General features: G+C 39.6%; 1 protein-coding gene across 1 annotated transcript in view; it reads right to left on the reverse strand.

Annotated features, from left to right (window-relative positions):
* TENT4B (terminal nucleotidyltransferase 4B) overlaps positions 1–22,418 on the reverse strand; it is a 51,099-nt gene that overhangs the window by 6,402 nt on the left and 22,279 nt on the right. The window contains exons 2-9 of the mRNA XM_061469074.1: positions 14,404–14,527; positions 9,228–9,274; positions 7,386–7,506; positions 6,268–6,375; positions 2,965–3,093; positions 1,485–1,698; positions 723–849; positions 514–617 (exon numbers count right to left, since the gene is read on the reverse strand). Coding sequence (XP_061325058.1) covers positions 514–617; positions 723–849; positions 1,485–1,698; positions 2,965–3,093; positions 6,268–6,375; positions 7,386–7,506; positions 9,228–9,274; positions 14,404–14,527 — 974 coding nt within the window. The remainder of the gene's footprint in view (positions 1–513; positions 618–722; positions 850–1,484; positions 1,699–2,964; positions 3,094–6,267; positions 6,376–7,385; positions 7,507–9,227; positions 9,275–14,403; positions 14,528–22,418) is intronic.

Consider the following 22,418-nt stretch of genomic DNA (forward strand, 5'->3'; position numbering starts at 1 on the left):
AGAATCATGATGGATATTTCAGGATTTTTCTGTTTAAAAGACTGATTCCACTTATGTGGCCAATCCTGGTTTAGATATTGCTTCCATACACATACAGTATGTTAAGCTTTAAAATGAGAAAGAGTAACAGAGGGTAAAGATTTAGACTTAAGCCAGGGTTCCCAGTAAGTCTTTTAAAAAACCCTGTCAACCTTTAAAGGACAAAGGAATTGTGACAGTAATGATGCGTAATTTAAATTGTAAGTTTTTCAGAAGTCTCCTATTGCAACCCCAGCAATCTTTACAGACTTCTATGCTGGCCACATCTACTGCAGCAGAATAAAGATAGACACGGCATGGCCTTTTTACTCTTGCACAAATCTACATCTTCTGAATCAGAACAAAACCGAAAGCAAAAAAGTGTATTCATGTTAAGATACATGCACTGCCTTATGTGAGGCAAAAGCAACAACAGAATCTGATCAAAGCATGCAGGAAGCTTCCCAGTATCAGCCATGCTTAGTCAAAACTCACCGTTACATGAAGACTCTGTCCTGCTTTGCATTCCCCACTGCTTTGATATCCAGTCTCTGTATGTGGCCACCTCTTGCGTTACTCTAATTATTCTACCTAGAATACTGTAAATGAGGGGAAAAAAAACCAAAACAAAACCATCAGCACAATTTTTAGACACACAGAAATATAAGCAATTAATGACTGAGATTTAGACTCATAAAATTTACCTTTCCGTTTCGTTGTTAGGATAATATTTAGCTATTGGGGAAACCGCATGGCTCAAAACAACATAGGCATAATCAAAAGCCTGTTTCACTTGCATGGCACCATAGGAGCTCCTCCCAACATCATTACCTTAAAGTAAGAATAGAATTAAATAAAAAAGTAAGATTGAAACTGCAGTTATCTCCTTTCAGACAGGAGACAAATTGCCTTTATGTCCCAACTCACTGCAGTTACCTCTTGTAGAGTAGGATTAGTGGAACATAACTATCTGAAAGAGTTTAAAGACCTATAGAAATTTACATGCACAGAGCTTCAAAATGGCAATTCTCTGGGTCAAAGTGCAATACATAAATAAAAAAATAAGCAAACATAAAATCCTGCACTGCTTATATTACACATGTAACAGGACTGCCCGGGATGACATTTTTGTAGATCAGGAATATGTTAACTCTCTTCTCTGAACAGGCCTTGACTCACCATTCCAGAAGCCACCCCACTGAAGCCAACAATCAACTTTAACGTAAAGGTAACTACAGAATGAAGCCACTATGCATTTATGTAGCACTGACTGCAGCACAGGCATGCTCTGTAACTTTTACTAAGAATACGTCTTAAAGAACACTTGTTTTCCACGTCCATCCTGTGTTCAAAGACATGAATGTTTCTGTTTGGTTTTTGGTGGTCAGTCTACTATTCTTTAACTCCTCTGGATTAAACATTCCCCTGATTTTTTTTCTTAGTATGTTAAGTGTTTATGAGGATACCTGGCTGTAACGGATCTTCAATATACAGCATCGACGGCCTGTAGCCATCCAGCATGCTTTTTTGCACTTCATCCTTGGCGACGTAGGAGCCACCATCCTTTATTCGGATTCCAGTCTTCAGATAATTGAAGTGACGTCCATATAATTCAAAAAACTCTATTAAAAGAACACCATAGTTGGCATTCGGCATACAGGCATCTTCCCTGGGATGCAGCTATTAAGAAGAGAGAAAAAAAAATCGTTATCTTCAGACTTTAAGTTGCAAGTGTCTTTAAGTGCCTTTGCTTTGTCACAACAAGCATGTCTAAATACAGTAAAAAAATAATAAAACCAGAATATATAAAACAAACTTGTCTAAGTACGCTATTTTCCTTGATAAAGCAGTTTTAAATCTTTAAAACAAGATGCTACATAAACTTTCATAAACTAATTACCTCTTAAAAATAAGGCTGTCAAGTATTAGTGTTTTTGCATTTGAACTTTCAGTTCAGTAAGTGAACATCCAGCTCTAACAGCAGGGTTCTTGTAAAAAACAAATGTATTTGCACTTCACAGACTGGGATTTGCAATACAAATACAGGCATTAACATTCACAGCTATAGAAATTATCCCCTCTACTGTTAGGTATGCAACCTGAAGGATTATTAACAAAACCCGTTCATAATTTTAACTGATAAAAAAACTGACTGCTTTTTTTGCAGAGCAAATGGAGACGCTATTAATCAGTATAAGAAAAAATTGGGGATGGGAGAGATTTTGGTTTCTGTCAAAAAGATAAGCCTGTGCTTTTCATTTGTTTTGTGCTCAGCGGGCAACTGCACTAGCACTCAGCAAACACCGAGCTCCAGCTGAAGGCTCAGGTTTAAAAGTAACTACAATTTGGAAAGTACAGACATACACATGTACACATGAAATTACACAATAGCATTTAATACAAGAAAAAGAACACGGCTGATAAAGCCAGAACTCAGCTACTTAGTATTTCTACAATATTTTTCTCCCGCAGGCACAACAATATAGATTTAGCTCACGCATTTTGTTCTCTTAGACGTAATAGAAAATTGTAAAACATGTTTATTTGGTATTGGCTTAAAAACCTAGGCAAGCTAGCAAAATTCGGCTACTAATTCGTTAAAGCACACCCAGGATGTTAGACCTGGAAAACAAGGGTTATAAAGGACAGCTGCATCTAACAGTAACCTGCTTGAACCAGCTTGCTCCAAATAAATCATACAATGGTCAAGTTATTTTACCATGAATGCATGCCTGGTACTGATACATCAATGGCTGTTCCAAACACCTCTAATAACAAAAGTACCAGTATGGGAAAAAGAAGGCAGGTGGAATGTGTCTATTGTTAAACAAAAAGAGGGTGCAAAACCAGGATAGCGTAGATGATTAAACTGAAGGGTTGATCAAATTCTTTCTTAACGTTATATCCTTTTGCTCCAATGGCATCAACAAATTTCATTAGGCTTACCTGAAGGAAGCTGACAGCCATTAAAAAAAGACTATAAGAACCGATTCCCCCTGTAAATACTTCATTAAGGTCTCTCTGCAATAGGAACTGTTTCAATACTAAAACTAGATACGGTAACACAGGGTATTTCTGAAAGAGAAAAGCAAAGGTGTTAGGATACTGATGTATATATACAACTGCTACTAAGAAAGCATATTGAAGCTATCTGTTACATTACATCTCAAAGCTGAGTATAATTTTGATTTATCATTTTTAGTACTGGGAAGAAGCCAAGTGCTCTGCCTGTGGTCACTACAAGTATTTTACCTCTTCAACTCTAGTAACAGACATTAACAACAGAAAAAAGTTATGACTATTCATAAAATCAGAATGATTTTGTTAGATTATATGAATACATTTGATTTTCTCAAATAAAAGTGAAAAGGAAAGCAAAGGAAGAACTGTGGAGATAACTATGTCTGTAGCAAAACCTTCCTGATGCAACCAAGCTGATATCCCACAGTGGGCTGGAACTTCTGTCTTGCAAATCCATCAGATGCCCAGAATTCAAAACAGTTCTTCAAAATTACTACACCCAGATAACATTTTTGGAGGAGCCAAATACTTACCTTCGGGTAACTGGTCCTTCAATAGGTTTGTCAGCACGGATTTCCTTAGAGATGTGCATAAGCTGCACGTGTGGAGAACATGGACCTTTCGGGCAGCAGGGGAGGCTGGGACTATGCCTGCACTCTGAACAACCCCGCACAAGGTAGGGGAAAAAGAAGCTCAATAATATCACCCGTGTTAGCAACACAGAGCTAAGAAATTCTTTACTTTCAGGGAAGAGATGTGGATCATGGTATCTGTGATTGCAAAAGATTAAAGGGAAATTGGGAATTTCTCCAAGAACAAATCTGCACAAGTCTTACGGAGAGTATCAGAAGCCTTATTTAACTGAAGATCCCAAGATGAGTTTTTGAACCATTAAGAACTTAGAGCCACAAACTGGGGTGTTGACTATACCTGTATATTCAGAGATGGGATTTTTCTTAGGAAACTGCAAACCCTTAATTAAATTAAGGATTCAGTCACCTCAAACTTCCCAAATAAAATGCATTAACAGAAATAAGCATTTCCAAGGGTAATGCTGAGCATGACACCTCCATTAGGTAATTCAAAGTAATGTGGGACAAAATAAGACCCAAGAGAATGCCCTGCAAGTGTTTCATAGAGAGATCCTCAAGAACACCACTACCAGTATGTGCCAGAGCTGAGTGCCACCTCTGCCCATGCACGGGCCACCCGTCACCCATGGTCAAAGCCAGTTCTGGTGTGGCGCAATGACATGGCCTTGGCTTGGGCTGCTGGGAAAACAGTCATGTGGAAACCCTCTTTGGGAATCCCTCCACCTCACTCATCCCTCCACCAGCTGCTTTTCATCTCTGCTCTTCCCCTGGTGTCTGCTTGAGCCATGCTGCTGTGGACTGATGCTGATCCTGACCCTAACGACTGACCTGGTGTCCTTAGCCTCAACCTCCTCACTGGAAAACTGTCTACCAGCCTGTGAGCTGACCCCCAACTACTGTCACCAAACCTGCCCTGCTCCTCACGTACCATGGGACTGCACCTCTGCCCCATGCCTGCCCAGCTGCCACTCACAGCTCCCACTCCCTCCCCAGGGGCACAGCCTGCTCTCATCATGCCCTGACCCAAGGCCAAAGGGTCTCTAATGAGTTGCAAATAACCCGGGCAAAAGGAACACACTAACACACTTGTCAAGTACACAAAAACGCTTTCAAACTCTTAAGAGAAGACTACCTCCTCTCTTGAAATTAAGGGGCATGCAGGATATTTTGGGCAAGCAGACAGGGCCTTATGGACTTACCTAAGAAGAAACGTATGTGCAGAATGTAACTGAAATACATCCCCTGTGTTGTGGCAGAAAACCAAATATAGATTGCCTGTCCACCAGAAGGCAATGCGACAACTCACAGAACGTTAAAACTGAAGTCAGCTGCCAAGTTCCAGGTATGTATCCTAAGACAGAGAATCTGGGTATCTTTCCCTAACAAGGAGCTACATATCACAAAACTATCGGTCTTGACTTAGCAGCAAAAGGCTGGCCAACACCATCAACTTCTGTCCATCACAGAGACACTGAGAGAAGAGAGGTCTCTGGACCCACCCCACCCTCTTACTCTGAACATGGGTGCAAGAGACCTCATCAGCACAAGGTTTATGTATGAGCACACAGGTGAGACTACGCAGACAAGAACTCAGACTACTGAAACTAAGGACAGAGGTTTTTCTCCTGTGTTCTTCTACAGGTTAAAGAAATAGATGCTATAAGAAGCAAACTGAGCTACTTTCATACTTGCTTCTAATCATACATAAAGGAACTGAAGACTAACAAGTTGAAGGCTGTACATTCAACTCACCACCAACTGAAAATCCCCCCCTATTTAGAAGACTTCTTGTTACTCAATGACATCATTAAAGCAGATGTACATAATTTCTAACCCTTAAGACTGAAAGAGAAGTAATTGCTTTATTACTTCTGCTCCAGATTTATGGAGTTTTATGAAGGAGTTTTACATGTTCAACTATTGAAATACTTTTGATTCTCCTGCTGTCATTAGTTTCGTTAAAAAAAACAAAGTTAGTAGTAGAACAGTAATATCTACACACTGAACGAAGACTGAAATGCACTTCAACTCCCTACACAGAATGTGAAAATCCAAGAGAAACTTTCTACTGCTTCTGTATTTGCTACAGTGTCCCTGTACAATGAATAGCAGAAGGGAAGGGAAATACTGTAATGATCCTTTAAAACTTTAAATAAAAGAGCATATTAATGCTAATACAATGACCCCCATACTAAACAAAATAACTGTATCTACGATACATGTATTAGTGACTCCCTGAACAATAACTTACTAAATTTAACTTATTCTACTTTATCAGCATTCGTATGCTGAAATAATATTAATTCCAGAACAAGATTATCCCTCCTTTCTCAACAATGCATGCCAATTACTAATTTTAAGTTCAATGAACCACAGTTAGAGCAGAACATTTAAGACAGGTATTGGTGCATTTTCTTTAGTCACTGTACCATTAAAACTTCTCAATATTTTATACATTACTATCTTCATGCCTATCAGGGCAAAATATCTAAAACCTAAGAACATCACAGAGTAGTAGCAGACCACAAAAATAACAGAGTGAAAGTGTATCTCTAGTCAGGATGCAGTCAAAGTAAAACATAAAATCAAGTCATCAAATATTCAGCTCTGTAGTTCTATTACAGTGTTGCCTAACCTTGATAAAATCTTTGATGAGCTGGGCTGCTTTAACCCCATTCTGTACATTAAAGCTTATGTCAACTTTTACTTCAGTGAAGGAATCTGTCAGTTTAATAATGGGTACCTGCAAAAGAAAAACAGGTTAAGTCGACACAGATTTCCAAGCCACATTTGGTTTCATTCATACTTATATGCACCAGTAAAACTGAAACATTTTATGACTTTGTGGAGAGAAATCAGGACTCCTGTCTATTTATGAAGTCGCTCCCTTTGCCAATCTGTTTACACCAACTTTGCTTTTCTAACTCATAAATGCCATTTTCAATTTACTATCCTGTTTAACAGAATGTAACACTTCAAAGTGATTAATTTCACATTGGTTTTAGTCAGTTCCTGGTGCAGCAGCACAGTTCTAGAGGGAAAAACAAACACCAGAGGGAGACAAACACTTAAGAAATGAAGATAAACGGCAACAGACAGACACTCTTAATAAAATACACACTCGTGTTATTGTGGGTTATTGATTCCTCAACAAAATTATCTTCAGACAAGAAGCACAAGATACTGAGAGCACTCTGACACATCTCCACGTGAGTGGTTTCCAAATTACCTCTGTTAACAACAGCCATCAATCAGACACTTCTTTTAACCGCAACACATTTGTCACCTTAGAACTAGCAGAAGGTAGGAAGTTATAATGGAATTAATCCTATCCTGTGCAAGGCATACTATAACATAAGGCTGTACTTATACGTCTATGTAAAATGTATTATGTCTGCTTCCTTACAACAAGAAAAAATTAATTTACTCATGTACAAACTAAGTCCAGAAATTCACAAGTTTAATCACATTAATTCACAACAATGACTAGCAGAGTCTCACTTAAAAGCAAGTGTATGTTGTGTAGCACGAAAAATCACATTTTCCCCAACAGAAGAAATGCTTCTGTTGGAGCACTATCAAGTTGGGCTTTTTGAGTAACAAAAACTGTAGAAAGTAAAAAGACTCTATTGGTTCTATCTTGTATTTATATATAAAATAGTTTCTGCTTATGAAAAAATAATCCTTTTAACCAAGATATTTTATTAGACATTTAGCTTAGAACAAGGAAATACCCTCTTCCCCCAAACTTACAGTTGCTTTATCTAAAACCTTTACTGAGTTTTCATCTGCTACATTGTGCTTTCTAAGAGCTTCTTCCAACGTCCAAAGAGGTAATGTCTCCCACTTTCCAAACACAACTAAATCAATATCACTGAAATAGAAAAAAAATAGATTTATTCAAAGACCAATACACTTAAAAGGTGAACAGCTGACATCCACACATAACTAGAATAAAGTGACCAAATGTAGCTTAGCCAAATAATTTATTCTTAATTTTCTGAAGAAAGAGGAGGGGATGAACCCTTACACCTGGAGAACTACAGAACATTTCAGATTACCAAGGGAGGGGACAGACACACACATAAACCACCTGGGCTGCAAAGCCCAAGATTTGTCTCTTCAGGCCACACTGTCAGCAGAAAGGGATCAGCTTCTCCAGAGTGATTCTGAGCAAGACATTAACTTGTGGAACACCACCTCTGGGCTGTATCAATCAGTAATGCTGTTTTAACAGCGTGTAACTGAAAGGGAAAGTCCTGTTCCCATCCTCTGCTCACAGATGCATGGCCCAGTCTCCTCCTTTGCTGTAGGTCTGGTGTTTGTCTAGTCCACAGCAAATCAACTTAATGGGTCTGGCCAGAAACCAACTCCCCACCCCTAAAAAATCCGCAAAACACTCTGGGGTAATTTTCTGCCTCTTTGCATCTCAAAGTTGGGTTTCTGGGTGATCAGAACACCAGCCAGCACATGGCAAGCCGCTGGCCTGTAGTGCCAAGAACAGGCAGCAGTGAAGGAGAAAGGACAATGTGAAACTTTGACTTCAGAAAGCAACAAGCTGCTAAGTAAGATCAAGCCATCTAATTAACTTCATTCATTAACTCAGCTCCTTGAAGAGGTGTCTTCATCCCACTACACTTCCTCCCTGTGCACACACACACTCATCTGACTACACAGGGAGCTGACATCCTAATTCAATGCCTAAACTCAGATCCAAAAGGTGACTGTGAGGGCCACTGTGAGATCTTGAGCTCTCTCATTTTGCTACCCAACTTCTTTGATTCCCCCACTTGTTTGGGAACACAAAGGAGGAGAGAACATAACCCTGCAGCTATACAAGCAGGCTACTTCAGTGACACAGAAAACTGTGCAACAGGTAACAGCAAAAAAATTATAACACTTTCCCCCTCCAAAAAGATTCCACAGGTCTGCTGATTCACAGACAACACTGCTTTAATAACCTCAAAGAAACCACATCTGCAGCAGATGAAATACCTCTTGCCAACAAGCAGTGTCAGCAGCAGTTCAGCTGCATACCAATTAGCTGCAAGGGTAGGCAGCACTCAGCCAGCTGCAGAAAACTATGTTCAAAACCTGCCTGGAGAACATGAAATGCTGCTGCATGCTTCTCATCTAAACTAAACCGGTGTTAAACCCGCTATTGATGCTGAGAGGTAACAACAAGAGACATTTCTCTGATGCATACCAAGACAGAAAAAGCAGCTCTGCTATCACCTTGAGTATAAATATGTCTGCAAAATAACACAGAGATCCAGCAGCAAAAAAACCCTGTATCGAAACCTTCAGTATCAGCTTAAGTAAAAGGATATTAGGCAAAATATAACATGGAATAACAGAATAAAAACCACACTATAAGTCTTTCACCAAAATGTGAAAAACCTATACAGCCACAGCTATTACAGTTAACAGTCTTAATTTTTCTATGCACTCTGCAAAGTTCTAATAGCTTAACACTTTCTTAATATAACAGGTATACACACAAGTAACATGGATATTGAGAGATAAATCACTACAGATAAAGGTTTGACAGCTATCTTTTCTCTTGTACAGAATTTATACTGAAACATTACTGACCTTGTAGGTAAATATAAACCGGTTTTGAAACTTCCAAATATCTGCACCTGAAACACAGAATAGGATATATGAAAACAAATTGTCAGGCTTCAGAAGACAAAAAAGTTCTATTAAATTGCCTGTAAAGGCCGGTTATTGCTACCCTCCATTGGTAGATTTTGGTATTGCTAACAGGCACATTCTGAACAGAATTACTCTTTTCTGCTAAAGTGTTCACATCTTCAGTGTATTTAAATCACTAATCTTCATTGTTATTACCCATGAAACATTAATAACTTTGATTTTTCTATTACAAAACCTTCTTTCAATATAAAAATTTCACCATGACCCAATTTAGCAAAAATCTATAACCCAAAATGCTTAAAACACTTTAGAATGATAGAACACTAAAAAACCACAGTTTAATTTATTTTTTGCTTTCATATCTCAAAGTGTACCCTTCAGTTTTTAAACACATTTTCTAAGTTTAATATATTTTCACTGCTTTGCATACTAAAAAAAATTGTATCACAATCCATGTTTTTCTGAATCACAGATCAAGTACCACAACTCTCTTTATTTCTGCTTAAACAACAAACAAAAAATGTTCCAGAGAGTTTCACATCCCCCAGATTTCATTTATTATGCTGGATTTTTACTAGAACTGGAGGTTTAAATAAGGAGGTTTCCATTGTAAGCTATCCGAAACCACGTTCTCATTAACTTAGCCAAGCCTCACAGGGAGGTTGGACTCATGTGCTAAGTCTCAAAGGGCGACTGGTGAGACTTCAAAGTGCAAATATCTACACATTTGGACTGAATTTCAATCAGACAGTCTTCCGATGTGTTTCCGGGAGCCACTGAACTGTGGATTCTGCTTTAATGAGTCTCAGGCACTATTCTGAGTGCCACCTATTTGTATGTCAAGGGACCCACTTCTTATGTTTTTCCCCTTCAGGATATGAAAAACAGAGAGATGGGAAAAGAGAATGTTTTGCAAGTAAATGTTTTGGTACTTCAGCAGACTAGGAAGCAGTTTGAGTGCTTCCTCTTGATTATTTTACATTGCTTAACTCTTCTCAATCCCTCAAGTCATCCTCAACAAAAAGCACATGCTGGCAGTAATTTGAATGTTAAAAGTTCGCAGCTTCTCAAACTAGAAAAGACTGCAAGAGATGCCACAGAACTAGCATCAATATTGTACTAGATCTTCATGAAAGTATAAAGGCATCACAGAACTAAGAAAGTAATTATTATTACTATTTTAAATCCAGGATAATAGTAAAAGCATCCCCTGTAAAACTGTTTGGGTTCAGTCAAACCAGGATTTATTTGGCCACCAAAACCATCTGTTGATATGTGGAAAAGTGCTTTTCCACAATCAAACAACCACTGACAGGTTTGGAAAAAAATAAATGTCTTTTCACATTTTTAAACAAAATGGTGTGCTCAGCTGAACATCAGAGAGAGCCTTTACTGAATAAACAACCCCAAAAGTATTCGTAAACTTACTGATTCAACATATATGACCTTTACCAAAAGGAATGAGACAACATCTGCTGTCGTACAATAATTTAGAGTATGAGAAACACTGAATTATCGTAAAAGAAACTCACACCCACACTTCAATGCCTCTGATCAGATCTGGAAAGATGGGAGAGGAAGAGTGAGGAAATCAGAACAGAATCATTAAAGGATTTTGACTTACAGAATTGGTATTTAAACTCTTGAAACTCTGTAGCCACACACATATCTAAAGCATCCCAAATACAGGTCACTGTCATGATTTGAGAGACCTGAGAATTAGTTCTGTAGTGTGCCAACGCTGCCAGTTACGGTTTTATTCCACATGGACAGAGATATGTATGCGCAGTCATAAGATTACTTAAGACTTCACAGTACTATAATGGACTCCTCCCGCTCCTGCATGTTATTGTTACTATTTATCCTACATTTCTTCAAACTTACTCATATTAAATTCCAAAGAACCTGAAGGAGCTTTAATTACAAGCATGTTCCAAATATGTCCTCGCTATAAATAACAGAGCTTGGAAACCCACAAAAGCTTGGAAAGTCCTTGCTACCAAAGTCTCTCCATCAAAACAAAACAAAATCTTATCCATACCCAATTTAGATTTCCCTTTCTTCTACATCATTAGGTAGAATTTTCCAAAGTTTGTCACACTAAATAGAGTTAATCTTTCTACTTCCATTTCCAATGACAGTATTTTCACAACTGAGGAGTGTGAAGTATGTCACATTACTTCATTTCAGATCTATGACGCTACATAATATTCAGACACAAAGCTGAGGACATTATGACAAACATATCCTAAATTCCAATCTATAGCTACTTATTTGTTCAATAGTCAAACTTTCATATTCAACTGGTCAAAAAACTTTGTCTTAAAATGCTTTCATTTAATATTTTGGACCATTCAGTTTCAGTGTAATTAAAGCTTTTCTTATGGTCAGAGCCTTGCTGATGCCAAGAACAGTTCTCAGTTAGTAGGAATGTTTCCTTCTAAGCACATTCCCCTGGGTAAGAGAGCAAATGACACAATTGCTAACTTCTATAAATAAAGTAGCAGTTTAGGGTACCTAGTTTTACCCTCGCTCCCTGTGCTTTTTCAGCCTTTTCCTAAGTGGAACAGGAAAAAGAAGTATGTGCACAGACACATACCACACACTCACTATAATCTGTATGTTTCAATTCATGAAGCCTGATTTTTATTTTCCTTGGTATCTGATTTTTATAAAGTCTGTCTTACCTTTGTGTTTAGTTAGAAATTACAAACTGAATGTGTATGTTTAACTTACGAGTTTATTTTAGCTGGATTAATTGCATCTATGACTCAAAATGAACAGCTTAAACATTAACTTACCACTTTACAGCTAAAGGTGAGGACATTGGACCAGACAACATTTTACCTTCTCAGAAAGTGCACTCAAAACTTAAATCTTACAAGTAGCTAAACCAACACAATTTCCAAAAGGTTAGTGATTAACTCAAGCAACCGAAAAATTACAATAAAACATTGTCAAAGTTGAACACAGTTGAGTTCAGCAATTCAGTTTCCAACCAGATCTATAAAGTAAGTATTAGAAAAATAACATTACAGTAATTTCCAGATTGTCACCTGGTGTGCTGTGTCACTGTTCAGTTCCTTTCTACCCTCCAGAAAATGGAAGGGCATACAAGAGGAGAATTCTCCCTCAACAGTAGCACACAAAATGAATTTAGGCTCCGAAGAACAGGTACTGACTTGAGAAAAACTGGCACATTCTTGCTCTCGATCATTTTCAAGAATAGCAGAAAAAGAGGGTCATGGCAGTTTTAATTCACAGTAATTGAAAAGTGAACCTCAGTTTTCAGCTACATGGGTTATGCTTCCTCTCAGTTACGTTACAGCTAAGCCCCAGTGGTCAGCCGTCACTTGTGGCAGGGCTTGTAATTTGCTTCCTCCTCTTCAAGAGACTATAGCAACAAAACCCAGTTTCATTAGCTTTAGGAAAGACTATTTTCTCAAGCCCCAAAGTCATATAAAACCCCATTATTTTAATACAGAAGACCTAGCTTTTACAGATCAAGCGTGTCTTACAAACAGTATCTCTGGAAGCATTAAGTTCTTGTGCCCTATTCAATGTGTTGCTGGTAACAAAGAAAGATCCCCTGGTAGCAAACTCATTCACCCCATTACACTAGTTAGGTCTGCAGCACACAAACACGTCTAGGAAAAAGTCTTCTCCTGGCTGAAGCAATTAGCTATCTAGCTATCGTGGTGAAATTACTTTGGCAGGGTGTACCAGAGCAAGCACTGTTTTCTACCCAGGCTGTTTCCTATACTATTGCTTGTCAAACAGGCAGCCCATTATTCCTGTTCTTGATTAGGGTCTAAACACTGTTTCACTGGGTTAGAGGAGAGCTATACAAAAGCTGTGAGATACGCTGAAGTCTCTTACACAGTTTCTGTGGAAAAGTTACTGTTTTACTCGATGAAAAAATTACCAGATATGTGTTGTACTGAAAATATATACATCCATATGATACATCACTAATACTTAGACCATAACATGAATCACCTTGAAAATGTGAGTGTATTTTACACACAAAACTACCCGCCACATACATACAGTTCAGAAAGAATTCCTATTCTGTCATATTCCGCCAATTTCTAAAAAACACATTCCAAACAACAGGCTAAGATCTGAAATGAACAGTGGGTTTAAGATTCTCATGTCAAACCACTATCTTTAACATGGGCAGGATCAAAGAGCATTTCTTATACTAAGATTCTGCTGTCTGAATTTGTGTTGCTATTCCAGCTAACAAATCCTTATTTTCCATTATTGTTATCTACAGATAGATGACAACAGCTATACATCTTCATTCTGAAAATAAGTATCATGTTAGTGGAGGGATACAATTAAACTAGATGCAATTGTGCCAAAAATCCAACTGTGCGCCCATAAAATCATGTCAAGCTGTAAAAGGAGCTTCTCCAGCTTCTCTTTAATCCAACCTTTTCATAGCTCTGCCCAGGAGAAACTTGTTTCAGCTGAATCAAGTACTAACAAAACCCCATCTTCAGTGGAAAGAGGCACTCCAGATTTTAAGCTCAATACAACAGATCTAGAGATCCACAAACCTGTTTTTCCTGTACAAAAAACCTGGTTCCTTTAAATTTGTAAGATACCAATTTAGTTTAACTGCCTATTAAAAATAGCATGGTCTACGTAACATGGCATTGCTGGCATTCCAGCTTAACAGACTATTCAAGACCACAGGTCTTTGGACTAGAAGCCCTGCTACTAGCAGAACAATGACTTTCATAAGATATGTATGTTTTTAACACAATACTTTACAAGCATGCATGCCTTGTATGTTCCCATTAATTTTAGTAAATAAATATTCATGAGACTAAGTGTGGCCATACCTTACGAACTTTCTTTGGCTACAGCAGATCTAGATTGTCTTTGCTCCTATGTGTGACAGAAAATGTTGACCTGTATTATTATAGGAAGAAAGATCATCTCTCTCATTTGACTAGACATCCTTTTGCTGTTAGGTTGTTGTTGGGTTTGGTTTTGTTTTGTTTTAAATATGGAAAAATAAACAATATTTTCACTATTCAATACTTCATGAAGTAAACAGGCATAAAAAACTTATTAAAAACCAGAACAGTGTCCCACTCACATCCGCATTAGGCCAGAGCTCTTTTATAACGTTTTCTATCCTGTTCACCACTTCCATCCGCATTCTCTCTTCTTCAGGTCTGGGAGACATGTACTTATAGAAGTCAATGATTTCTTCATGAAGACTAAGAAAGGAAAAAAACAGAAGAACAGAGTCATGAAAAAAACTCACAGGAGACTGAAACAGCAACTACTCCACTCAAACACTCTTTAAACTCCTAGTCACCTATCTAGCTAAGGGGCAGTTTAAGAGTAGCATGCAATTGAAAAAAAAAACAAACCAACAACAGGTTCACAACACTTCCTTATGTTTAATTTCCTGTTAGTTTCTTGTGCCATAGGTCAATATTGCACTGCACTTGCTAAAAGCGTGGAAGCAAATCTAATTCCAAGCGCCTTCAATTCACCTTGAAAGTCACACTCTGATTTTACTACCAGCATAATACAAAGAATGGTCCAGTCTTCAAATCTGAACGCAGCTGCAAGCACCGAGTACACGCTTTATTTAAACAGGAGGTTTTCAGTCAACGCTTCCTAGTCAGCCCTCGGCACCAGCTAGAGAGTTTCAGGCATCAGTCTGTGTTCAGTCCCAAGCGTTTAAAAAGTTGACAGTAATTGTGCCAGTACTAGAGCTGGAAAACTGCTTCTTTTACTCCTTAAAAACACATAAACTAGAAAGCCACTCTCCCCCCACAACAATAAGTACACACCACATAGCAGTGGTGGCTCAGAAGCGTGACTGACAGACAGTTAACCCATATATTTTACAATTCACCATATTAGATGTCAGTCATTAAGTTGTGTTTAGATTACCTACGATTAGAGCTGAAATAAAAACGTCTTCATACAGTGCCACAAATTTCTATGCTTCCATAATATCATAAACGCATCATCTTGACCAACAGTGTATTTAGAAAAACAGACACAACCCTTTAATTTCAGCCACAGAGTAGCTAAATTAATTTCATCTGTTTCCTGCAATGACCATTACAGTAATAGCCGGTTGTTTTTTAGAAATGTATTGTTTCTAGTTACCAAGTACAACTGCATCTCCTCTTAAAGCTCTGAGGGACCATCAGAAGAGAGCAATTTATTAAAAACAAGCCCTTAGATGATATGTGGAATCTAATACTTCCCCACTGCATGCACAAATAAATCAGATGTTAGTAACTGGAAATTGAATATAGGTGTCAACAAAACATTAAAATACCTGAAAGTTGTATTTAACAGTGTCAGGGTAGAGACAGAACTCAACCCATCTGCATTATGTTCTTCAATACTGCAGCGTTACGAACAACACAAGCTTCTTTCAGAGACAGAGGAATAAAATATTTACATTACTTTGTGCTGAGCATTTATTGGAATCTTACACACACAGAGTTAGAGGAACAGTCATAAAAGCCTAGCATTGTGGCCAGCACCACAGCTCTCTATAGCTAACACAAAGAACTCTGAGAAAGTTCCTTCAAAGGGAAATCCAGACAGATACTCAATTTAGACAGCTAAATCAACCTTTGAAGAAGCTTCTCCTCCTCTGACACTTACAGAAGGAGCCTTACAAACACTTAAACTAAAAACTAACATAAAACCACCCCCCAGACAATCTGCAAAAATGCTAGGTGCCATCTTCCTCCTCCACTCTTACTGCCACACAGGCACCATGCCCCGTTCACACACATCACCTCAGGTACCACAAGGATGTTCTGAACAACACAGCTGCAATATTCACACCAGTACATGCTGTTTTCAGCATTTACTTTCACATTGCTAGGAAATTTCTCACTTCCTCCTAGGGCTGCTTTCTTGTTTTACCTTGGAAGCTTACAACCTGGGGCTAATGTGCACATTCCACACCACCACTGCCACCCCTTAGAGGGACACTGTCTCCTCTGCCTTTGGTTTCTCAGCCATCTCCTGTTCTTCTATTCTTCACTGCTATTCACATGTTGAGTAGCAACATGAATAGCACTTTATGTTGGCACTTAAAACTTCTTACAGCTATCCTCCCCTTGCAAGAATTGAATGCAGAAGTATGTGACAAAGCACAAGCTGAGTACTCCAACAACCAGGTTTGCTCTCCATCCCCACTGCAAATCACACACACTGAATTTCTAATACGGTCGCCATGAGCTTGAACATTAATGTAGCATTGAAAACCAGGAGCAATAGGGAAAACAGGCAAAAACCTCATAATCAGACTCAAGAAAACTCAAATTATTTTTCAACTGCAATCTGGTGAACTGGCTTACAGGAAGACCTTGGCTTCCTATCATACACAGCAAACTCTTTACTTATGGGCTACATTGTGGGGATTTGGTCAAGCCCTGTTTCTGTATGTGCTCCTCTGGCCTCGCTGGAACAGACTGGTTACATCCACAAGGCACAAGGTTTACCCCAGAGCAATGTTTTTAGTAACGTAAGATTGAGCGCACGCATGCACTGCATGCCATGCAGAGAGACACCACCTTGTCTGAGGGTACTTAACAGCACATGCTGCGGTAATATTGCGGGACTGGCCCTGGTGAGAAATTCATGTATGGCACAGCACAAACCCATACTGCCCATCATACTGCTGCTTGCTGGGCTTCTGTTTCACTGGAGCTAATTGCTCCCCTGCCCCATGAGGGAACTTTGGGAGAACAAGACAATCAGAAACGAGGTCCCGAAAGTGCACAAAGGGCCAAGCCATACAGACATTACAATTCTCAGGGCACTTCTCTTTATTAACTCCACTGACACTCTTAATTGAGATAATTTTATCAATTGGTGCATTCTTCAGAAGCACATAAAATAGCGATGTGTTGTCAAAACCAGATGCATTTCTTTTTATAAACATAATGTATGTCTGCATCTCTTTAAATAGGATCCTTCTTAATCTCAGTCATGTAAAAGCCTTATGGCAAAACAAAAAATTAAGCAGCATGGAAAACCACAGAAACGTACATTACACATGCACTGAGTGTTACTAAACAATGCAGATATAGAAAAAATGAACTTTGCACTTTTTCAGTGATAGAAAAAAGGTTTAAAGACTACTAGAGAAAGTTCCCATCAGTGCACCAGCTGGAAATACTGGAGACGTATCTGTATTTCATTCGCTGCTAGGACTGCCTGTGCTGCACAGACCACAGCATGCAGATGGCAGGCAGAAGCCATGAAGGTTCAAGACTGCACCTGGAACCATACCTCCCTGCCTGATAATGGCTGCTGCCAAGAAATAAGAGAATGATTAATTAAAGCCAAGACAAATAGAAGTAGCCATACACAGATTCCAGAGCAGCACAATAAGACTTGGAGGTTTGACTCTAATTAATATGGAGTTAATTCAAGCTGTACTGAAAATTAAAACTCAATGTTATTCACTGTCTTAATCAACATCTATTACAGTAGCTGTTTTTCAAAACAATTTATTTGGATTAATGGAGTCTGTTTATAAGAGTCTCTAGTGGAATTTTATATCTTTAGCCGAAATGCAGATCAAAGAGACTGAGGAGCTATTTTTGGCATCTGAACAGTATTTTATTATTTATTGCCATTACACTCATTATTTTAGATAAAAATCCTTAGAAGGAGACTTGATTTTAGAAGAGAATTACACTGTAATAAACCTGATTTCACTATGAAGAAATACTTAGTTTGGCTTTACAGTCACACTGAAGCATACCCAACACCCAAGACCTACTTGGGATGCATGGAGATACTTCTCTGCAATACGTGAGACCATTAGCTTACTGGTTTTATTATAGTAAATAGCTGTACAAGTAGGTCTTTGTTCTGCACTTCAGGATATCTTGACATGTGAGGAAAAGAAAAATAAAACAGTCTCTTTCACTTTATCTGAGTATGTTTTAAAACAAAGTACTACCTGCACTACACCCTGTTTTCAAGCCTGGATGATTCCATCAGAATTTCACAGACAGAATGGAATTATACAGAGGCCACTAGTGAGTGGATTATAGTGTGTTATGTTTACCTGACAGAGATAGTGATGCCTCATTACAAAATAAATTATGGCTGCAAAAGCTGTAACCATGAGAAGAACTTCCCACCATAACATCACTGAATAGCACAAGGAAGGCAAGTCTGCTGGGCTTGAGCCACTCAGATGAAAAGCCTCAGCCTTTGTGCAGATATAAGCACTACAGAACACAGCACTTTACATTTCTTTCTTAATTGTATCATACCTTACTTTATTTTGTAGCACAACTTGTGGGCCCTAGATGTGCAACTCAGTCTTCTCAAATAAGTTTACATATACCCAAGACGTTTTTATTCTGGAGTATGTATCTTATTGCACCTCTGGCAATCAATTAAAAAATAATCAGGTATGAACGAAATGTTATCTCTGTTTTATATGAACAGCATACAGATATGTGGACAGCACATACATTTGATCATACACTTAATTTACCTGACACATAAAGCAGCACAACTCGCTACTGCTGCAAACCCAGAAATAGAACCAACAGTGAAACTGGAAGGCACACTGCTTTATGAAACGTACCTGGAGATGCTGCAAGTTTCACTACTCTGTCCTAGGATCCATGCCACGGACCTCCCCTGCCTGCCCCAAGCAGCTGAGCAGCAGAGTGCAGTCCTGCTACACACAACAGCTAGCCAGAGAAAGATTATTCTGACTGTTTTTGCTTACTCACAGGCTAGCAGTGACGTGTTGCCTTTGCATGCCACCGTGCAGTATTATACTAACCAGAACACTCAGTTTTAATTGAAAAACTTCCTGCTTTTGCAATTCTGGAACTGTGCTATGCTTCCACTTTCGTCTGGCTCTTCTTCACTCTTCATTTCACAGGAGAAATTATGCAGGCACGCATGTTCTAATTTTCTCAGGGTGTTACCCATAGCTTCTGCTCCAGTGGTTAAAAATGACTCAGTGATGACTTTTGCCATCCAAACTCTATGTTTTAAGATGAACCACTTCTGATGTAAGAGTTTATTGATTTTACATCCACACTTGGATGGGATACTTGCAACACACCCTTTTAGCATTAAATTAGCCTTTTCCATCTGACTTTTCTTTGGATGAATAATTCCTGTAGGACAATGTTCCATTGCCCCTACTATTTTAAATCTCCTGAAGGAATACATAAATAAATAACTAAAATTCAAAGGTAACAAGGAGAAATATAGCAGAATTTCAGGTTTGTAACTGTCTTTGGGAAAGAATGTGAAGAAGGAACCTGAGGTATTTTAGCTTCTTCAAAGCATCAATACCTAAGAGTCCTAACTGCATCCATCCCTCCACCCCTGACAGAAAAAGTATTCCTGCACAAAAGAGCAAATATCTCTAGTTTGAAGCTTCCCAGTGTGTTCTGCTAAGAAAAAAAAGATGGTACTGGTTTTGTCACAGTAACAAAAAAAAAAAAAAAAATCATGGCAGGAAATTCTGATTCTTCAGAAGTTTAATGAACTAAACAAAGCTCCTCCCTCTCCCATCTGCAACCTAGCTGGTGCTGAAGTGGCTGAAACAGGGACAGACACAGGGAGCCCAACTCTTCCTCTCTCCCCTCCCAACTGCTTTTTTTTATATATATATATTTATTTGAAAAGCAAAATGGACACTCTACAAGATGGGGAATCCAACAGCTTCCCAAATGAACTTTACATTTTAACATTAGTCTTGCACGAGCATAATGTCATGGTTTAAGCCCAGCCGGTAACTCAGAACCACACAGCTGCTTGCTCACTCCCCACCTTCTTCTTCCCCCAGCTCCCAGAAGGATGGGGAGGAAAATCGAAAGAAACACAAGTTGAGTCCAGTAACTCAGGTATAACACAAACCACTACTGCTACCACCAATAATAGAAATTATAAGGGAAATAACGAGGGAAGAAAATACAACCGCTCACCACCCACCCACCGACACCCAGACTGACCAAGCAGTGATCTAGCCCTTCACGGTAACTGCCCCCAGTTTATATATTGGGCATGACGTGCTGCGGTATGGAATACCCCTTTGGTTAGTTTGTTTCAGGTGTCCTGTCTCTGCTTCCTCCCGGCTTCCTCTCCTCCCTGGCAGAGCATGAGACTCAGAAAGTCCTTGGTCAGACTAAACATTACTGAGCAGTAACTAAAACGCACTGGTGTTATCAGCGTTGTTCCCAGGCTGAAAGTCAAAAACACAGCACTACACCAACTACTAAGAAGGACAAAAATGACTGCTACTGCTGACCCTAGGACAGTATCCACCCCTTATTCTATACCATTCACGTCATGCTTAGATCCCACATTTTTCAACATACCGTCAGTCTTGTCACATATATATACACATACATATATGTATATACACAAAAATATATATATATACACACACACAAAAAAAAAATATATATATATACACACACACACACATACACAAAGAGAGAGATATCATTCCTTAGTGCATGGACCAATCCCTATAGAGGTGCTGAGTTCATCCGGTCCATGATGTCAGGCTCCATCTCCTGTAACAGTCTTTCAGAGCAGGAGAGACAGTGTGCAGTGTTGGATTGTTGCCTGCTGATGACACCATGGAACTTGTCTGGTCACCGCTGAGCTCATCTGGTTTCATCAAAGTTCATTTTGTGTTGGGATGATGGTCGGAGGGAAGTCAGGGGCAGTCACTGGTAACCTGAAGACATCTAGTTGGTGGGCTATAAAAGTGCTACATAGCAGGCAACAGCATATAATTGAGTTCATTGGCTGTTTTCCCCTAAAATGAAATCGAAGTACACATCGGACTCCCTCATCTTCCCACATTACCCACCAAGTATATCCAGGTCCCTGAGCAAAAGCAATCCCACGAGTGGGTTTGCCTTTACCTGAAGCAGGTACAACCCAGACTGTCTTCCCCAGGAAATTCTCCATGTGCACCACAGGAACTTTATCCCCTTCTACAGTATGTAAAAGCTCTGACTGGGCTGGCCAGCCCTGTTGGCAGATCCTCTGGTGTTGACCAACCAGGTGGCCTTGGTAAGTGTGTATCCCAGTGCTTGAAAGTTCCCCCACCCATTGCTCCCAGTGTAGTTTTTAACAGCCCATTGTACCGTTCGATTTTCCCAGAGGCTGGTGCCTGGTAGGGGATGTGATATACCCACTCAATGCCATGCTCTTTGGCCCAAATATCTATAAGGTTATTCCGAAAATGAGTCCCATTGTCTGACTCAGCTCTCTCAGGGGTGCCGTGCCGCCACAAAATCTGTTTCTCAAGGCCCAGGATAGTGTTCCGGGCAGTGGCATGGGGCACAGTGCATGTTTCCAGCCACCCGGTGGTTGCTTCCACCATGGTAAGCACATGGCGCTTGCCTTGGCGGGTTGGTGGCAGCGTGATATAGTCAATCTGCCAGGCCTACCCATATTTGTACTTCAGCCATCGTCCTCCATACCAAAGAGGCTTTAACCGTTTGGCTTGCTTAACTGCAGCATGTTTCACACTCATGAATAACCTGGGCAATAGTGTCCATTGTTAAGTCCACCCCTCCACCATGAGCCCATCTGTATGTTGCATCTCTGCCCTGATGGCCTGAGGTGTCATGGGCCCACCGGACCAAAAAACATTCACCCTTATGTTGCCAATCTAAACCCATCTGAGCCACTTCAATCTTAGCAGCTTTATCCACTTGTTGGTTGTTCTGGTGTTCCTCAGAGGTCTGACTCTTGGGTACATGGGCATCTACATGGCGTACCTTCACCACCAGGTTCTGCACCCTGGCAGCAACATCTTGCCACAGTGCAGCAGCCCAGATGGGTTTACCTCTGTGTTGCCAGTTGCTCTGCTTCCATTGCTGCAACCACCTCCAAAGGGCATTTGCCACCATCCATGAGTCAGTATAGACAAAAAGTGCTGGCCACTTTTCTCGTTCAGCAATGTCCAGGACCAGCTGGATGGCTTTCACCTCGGCAAACTGACTCGAGTCACCCTCTCCTTCAGCAGTTTCCGCAACTTGTCGTCAAGGTCTCCATACAGCTGCCTTCTGCCATCTCTGATGCTTTCCCATAATACAGCAGAACCCATCAGTA

Source organism: Pezoporus flaviventris, unplaced genomic scaffold, assembly GCF_033815535.1.
Source record: "Pezoporus flaviventris isolate CSIRO_AGI_PZ_B2104156 unplaced genomic scaffold, CSIRO_AGI_Pfla_v1 ptg000054l, whole genome shotgun sequence".
Classification (NCBI taxonomy): domain Eukaryota; kingdom Metazoa; phylum Chordata; class Aves; order Psittaciformes; family Psittacidae; genus Pezoporus; species Pezoporus flaviventris.